The sequence below is a fragment of the Pteropus vampyrus genome, unplaced genomic scaffold, assembly GCF_000151845.1.
Source record: "Pteropus vampyrus isolate Shadow unplaced genomic scaffold, Pvam_2.0 Scaffold152, whole genome shotgun sequence".
NCBI classification, from domain to species: domain Eukaryota; kingdom Metazoa; phylum Chordata; class Mammalia; order Chiroptera; family Pteropodidae; genus Pteropus; species Pteropus vampyrus.
In genome coordinates, this window is record NW_011888933.1 from 162,435 (window position 1) to 168,434 (window position 6,000).

General features: G+C 37.7%; 1 protein-coding gene across 2 annotated transcripts in view; it reads right to left on the minus strand.

The window, feature by feature from the left end:
* The window catches only part of UNC80 (unc-80 homolog, NALCN channel complex subunit), a 188,215-nt gene that overhangs the window by 28,590 nt on the left and 153,625 nt on the right, over positions 1–6,000 (minus strand). For both annotated transcript variants that reach the window (XM_011369629.1, XM_011369628.1), the window contains exons 48-50: positions 4,116–4,208; positions 2,754–2,789; positions 2,196–2,414 (exon numbers count right to left, since the gene is read on the minus strand). In XM_011369629.1, coding sequence (XP_011367931.1) covers positions 2,196–2,414; positions 2,754–2,789; positions 4,116–4,208 — 348 coding nt within the window. The remainder of the gene's footprint in view (positions 1–2,195; positions 2,415–2,753; positions 2,790–4,115; positions 4,209–6,000) is intronic.

Consider the following 6,000-nt stretch of genomic DNA (forward strand, 5'->3'; position numbering starts at 1 on the left):
TGAATTGCATAATGAAGTTTTGGCAAATTTGAGTACTGACGGGTATCCAGCCACACGAAACTGGCATTTTTACACTGTGGGATGTTGTTGAGGATGGCTTTCATTTCATCCCACCATTCTTTCTTTTTAACAAACACCAAACCAGGAGACATTTCTTCTTCTTCGTATTTTTTTAAAAAGTAATGTTTTATCAAATACCTAGTTGTTTTTATCTTACCGACATGATGATTTTTTAATTGATCATTTCTTCTTCATTGCTTGATAACTCAGAAGGTAAGAGTCAAATTTATGGTTCATGAAGAGCATCTAATATGACCAAGTCATACAGATTTCCTGTGCTAATCTTATCATAAACACGAATATCTACCTGATAATTTTTCACATTGTTTTGACTAATTTGTACATTCTATCCCTTTGTATCATGTAATTTTCTAAATTGCCTCGAGTACTTTGTAAAATGATAAATACATAAATACCCATGTGATATATAGTACTTGCAAAACTGAATTACCGTTATTTACTATAAATGTGTGTGCCTCTTGGATTGGATTATGATTATGTTGAGAATCAGGATGTTATTTTACATTCCTAATGTCTAGCTTGGTATGTGGATCATTCTCATTATCATTGGTATCTACTATTACTCTGTGAACTCAGTGCCAGCACCAAGCTAAATCATTGAACTACAGCTCATTTAACCTTTAATAGGGTTTGGCCTCTAGAGGGAGCTCCAGGCCTATCTGACTCACCATTTCCCCACCCTCCACAAACCTTAAGAAGTGTAGATGCAGACGGTCAAGTTACTAACTAACCCATAATCATAATCTCTCTTCCTCACCCCCCTCTCTCTCTCCCTCATCCATCTTTCTCCCTCATCCATCTTTCAGGAATCTTTTCTCCTGTCTCCCACAAAATGGCCATCAGTAGCAGTGAGTGACTCTGGGAATGTGATGTTGCTCTGTTCACAGAATTACTTAGGTTGGCTAGCTAGCTACAATTAGTGGGAAAAGAGGGGGGATGGACTGAATGCAGCACTGGGTTGCTATGGCAATGGGATCTTAACACTGGAAAGTTTCCTTCTTTTTCCCAATGTAGGAGCTGAAATTCTCAGTGTGAAGTAAGCTCTTCCCTATTATTGCACAGCGGGGAATGTGAACAAGTGTGAAGCTCCGGAGTTCTGGGTGTGTCGGCAACTCAGAAAATGTGAAATTAGCCTGGAAGGGAAAGAGCTTGTGTTCTCTATATATTTCTAGCTTCTCATTTTACTTCCCTTAGTACTTTCGAGAGGTAATTTTAAGGGCAAAAAGTCAATAATCAGGAAGTTGGTGTGTTTTGCCAAATTGCAATGTTATTTCTGAACGGCTAGAACCTAACTCTACAGATACACCAAACTTTCCAAGCAAATATTTTGTGACCCATGGAATTTTTCTTTCAAGAAAATATTATGACACTTTACAACTGTTACAAATCTGAATAGAAGATTCTTGGGAATCATGTTCCCTTTAAGAATCTGAAAATACAGACACAGTCTTTATGATTTGAGTAACAAGCGGCATCTCTACAGAAAGAAGGAAATGTGAGTACACAAATACGCAATTCTAGGGCCTCTCCCTGGTACATCAGTAGTAAAAATTTTGAAATGATGACTGGCGTCATTCAGTTGAGAATTTTTCCCAGGGCTGTTTTGAAACATTGAAAGCCTATCATGCACAATTTGTGTAAAGCAGATCTCAGACCCAAGCGAAGTGTGGCTCAGAGTCGAAACTGCTCACTTTCCTACTTCAGGTGGTGCAGGGACAAGAGTAAGTCCTTCAGCTGAAAGTAGTAGTGTTTTTTTCATGTCAAATGTGAAAATTCTCATGAGAAATAAGAATTTGGGCAGTAAACAGTACTTGGAAGAAGGTGATGAAATTTCCATTTCACTCTCTTTTATTGAGAAGCAAACACATACATGTGGACTGTGCTTTTTCTGTCTTTAAAGACATTTCTCCTCTGTCCAGCCTAAGAGCCTTTTTGATGGACTTCACATACATTCTCCCAGAGGGCCTTGTAGGATGTGCCTCCAAGCCACAGGAAACAAATCACTCTAAGTAGTCAAGTTATTATCCTGGGGACCCCTCCTTTCCCCTCCCACACCCCAGACACATGGCCCAAGCGGCGTCCACACTCAGGGGCAAGAAAAACTAGGACAGTACCTCATGTGGGACTTCACATCCAGCAATTCCAGGGCAGTGACCCGCGGCTCCCCAGCCAGGTTTTGTAAGATCTTCAGCCTTGGCCCACAGTGCTTGTAGAATTCCGTGCAGATATTCAGCAAGGACTCCCGGGGTCTTCTGAACTCTTCCCTAGCAATTCGCTCATCCAGTTCCTCTCTGGGAAGGCCTTGCCCTTCCTCCAGCAAGTGGAGATTTTCCCTGGGGAATTATAAAAGGTTAACTGGGGTCCTGAAAAGATGTATATATGGCAGCTCTGAGAGGAGGGAAGAAAAATATGATTCCTTACATTATAGGAACATTAATAAATCAGTAGGGTGAGACCTAGGGAAAATTCATCTGAAGGATAAAGTTTATCATTCTAGAAGAGATTGCTATCCCCAATTGTGGCAGCTTTACATTAGCCAGTTCCTGAGGATTTAACCAGAAATAGTATGCCGTGCATTAATTAAATGAAATGTGACAGAACCATAATCCAGCTCAAAGGCAATCATCACAAGATGTCAGAATTCATACAGAATTAGAGTTGTCTTTTCATACCTGATAAAGTGTAATTTGGCACCTTGTTCCTGGTACCTAGGAATCAGAAAAACAGTCTGTATAACTATCAGAGCACAACCAGGGGCCCCGTGGTAGGGCTTCTTAAGGACTTTTCTTATAAAAAGTTACACATTTTGATAAACTCACAAATATACACACACAAATTCTAAAATATAAAATCTTTATCTTTCATTTGCCTGCCACATATGCTGCAATTATAGCTGCTATGAAAGTTATTCCATTGTCATATAATTTGTAGAAAGATATAAAAACATATACAAATTCATAAAATGTAGCCAAATGAAAATTTTTGAAAACTTTGAAAGTGAATTGAAGGTAAGTTACAGTTTTAACACCATGTACATGCTTTTACATGAGCCGAGGACGAAATATGGCTGACTTCCTTTCATTTGTGGAAATTTATTGCTTCATGAGTGGTTGATAATAGGACTTTAAAAATGCTTTTTTCCATGCACATTTCATCTAGTAGTTGAACCTAGCCCCTAAATATCACTCAAACTATAATCATTTTTCTCAATATAAGAAATTGATTCATGAGTTAGCCATCACATTAGGAAACTTACAGTTGAATTTGAAATTCGTTTTCTTTTTAATGGATACAATGAGCAGAAAATTTACATAAATTTACATAAATTAACTTTACATAAATAATGATACACCCTTAAAAATGTGCTTCAAAGAGACTAGAAAATTAGTTTCTCCTTAAACACTCCCTGCTAACTACTCCATCTTGGGAAATGAGAACTTTCTCTCAAACTGATTTTGGGAGGAAGAAGCTAATTAAAACGTTTTTGTGTATGTGTTAGACTACTTAGAGATTAACACAGAATGAAGCAGTAAAATATTAACAAGTATAGCCAGTGTCTGAGTTACACCAAAACAGGGAAGAAGATTAAGTCAAAGACTGTGAAATCGTCATTTAAGGACCTGAGCCTGTTGGGATGAATTGTCTGTGGAAAATCTGTCCAGGTTAAAGAAAGTTGACTGCATAACTGGGAATGAGAAACACCTCCTGATTATTATTGTTTTATTTGCCTTTTTCTTGGAGGCAAATGAAACAGCGTTAGAATAGTTCAAAGACTACCCAGGAGACAGAGAACATTTTGCATGTTCGTGCAAATAAATTGACACAAATGCCAATTTATGAAGATAGCTCAGATTTCTCTTTGACAATTTCAAAAGAAGCCTTGGTATTTTCTTGAACTCTAAACTCTCACCTTCTTTTCTTTTCCTTGGAGATTTTCACACTTAGTATTGACATTTTTAGGATTTCTTTCATTCCCAACAGCTGAGGTTCAGTTTGTATGAAATTGAGAGATTAGAATAAGGCCAGTATATTACCTGGTGTTCACCCCAGAAGACATGGTGTGATTGGCTGTGGTGGTTCCTTTATGACCTTGGTCACACCTGCTCATCTGTGGGGCTGTCATGGGCCTGCAGCAATGACAGTAACCATCACAACAGAACAACAACAATAAAAGAAGTGAAAATATGAAATCCTCAAGTTATTGAAGCTCACATAAGTTTTGAGTTAAGAGTCTCAAAAAAACAGACTATTTAGCTTTGGGCTTTTCTGTCACACTCTTTTGCTGTTTCTGTTCTGAGAAACACTATAAAGAGGACATGGATTTCCAAGGGTCTATAAGCTCACCGTAATTTAAGTTATTCCACTTGGTTCTGAGTAATAAACTGTGACTCTTCAAACCAGACATTTATGAAATCAGACTCCTTGGTCTGTACTGATTAAGTAAGAGTTAAGAGCTCATCTTTTTTTTAATTCTACAGATGCCAGGAAGTTAATCATTCTAGATAATAAGTAAAGGTAAGAGTATATACACCATTTTGGCCACCTACACCATTATCAACCACTCTATTTTTTTGAGAAACTATAAAAGAACAAAAGAATCTTTCTAGTCAAAATTATACCTAAGATTACCCAGGGAAGTGAGCAAATTAGTGTCTATTATAAATCAGTAATTAAGATGCTTAGAAATAGATTCAAATCATCTCATTTTATATCTTCAGGGTTTACATTAACTATGTGGTAAACTTTTTATCGGCTTCTGAGACATGGAAGGGATGATGCAGCTTTTCAATGCAATTGCTTGTATAAACACATAAAGTCTTGCAGTACTGATTTTCTGTATGCTGGGTGTGGCTAGAAAGTGAGTAAGCCCTTAACAATCACACCAGACTTTCTCTTCCCATGCCTTTACTGTGGTAGGCGGAATTTAAAGATGGCCCCAAAACCTTTCTCCCCAGTTATTTCTCCAGTGATTATGTTACATTATATGGTGAAAGGGAGATTATCTAGCTAGGTTTAAACTCATCACACCAGTTCTCAAAAAGTAGAGTTTTCTGTATTTCAAGGGGCAGAGAGATTCGAAGCATAAGGTGCCATTGATAGCTGGAAGGTAGAGGGGACTGGGTGAGAAAGACCACAAGTGCCTTTAAAGGCAGAGAGTAGACCCCAGTTGACAGAAAGGAAAAGGGACCTCAGACCTAAAGCTGCATGATACCAGCTTCTGCCAAAGATCTGAAAGAGCTCGGAAGTGGATTTTCCTCCAGAACCTTCAGATGAGAGCCCAGACTGAGTGACCTCTCGACTTTGGCCTTGTGAGCAGAGAGAATAGCTGAGCCTGCCCTGACTTCCAGCCTCCAGAAATATGAGATAATAAATGTTCTGTATTAAACCTCTAAGTTTGTGGTAGTGTATTACGCAACAATAGAAAACTAATACTAATACATTTGTAATATTCTTACTTATGTGTTATCACCTATACAACTGTTAATTTTTTTTTTTCATGAGTCAAGAAATTAGGAGTGTGGAAGTGAAATACAATTCTTCTTTTCTTTTCTTGGTAAAAAGAGGAAAGCCAATTTTATTTCAAATAATCACAACCAACCAATGAGGCTAGTTTACCATTCCGCCAAAAGAATATTCAATGCGCTGAGATATTTAAAGCCAAAGAATTTCAAATGTCAGAGTTCCATCTATGATTCATCATGGAATTGTGATTAAGTCAATTTTGGATAAGTTTATTGATTTATCCTTATAAAAGAGCATAGAAAGGAGGAAAACACCAGTATTGCATAATATAAGGAGAAATAACTAAAGTGTCATGCAGAGAAAACTGACTGCTCTGCTCTCTCCCCTATTTGCAGGAAGGGACTAGTGATATAACCAGATGGGTGCAGAAAGAAGAGTGTAAGTTTGATATTTTTC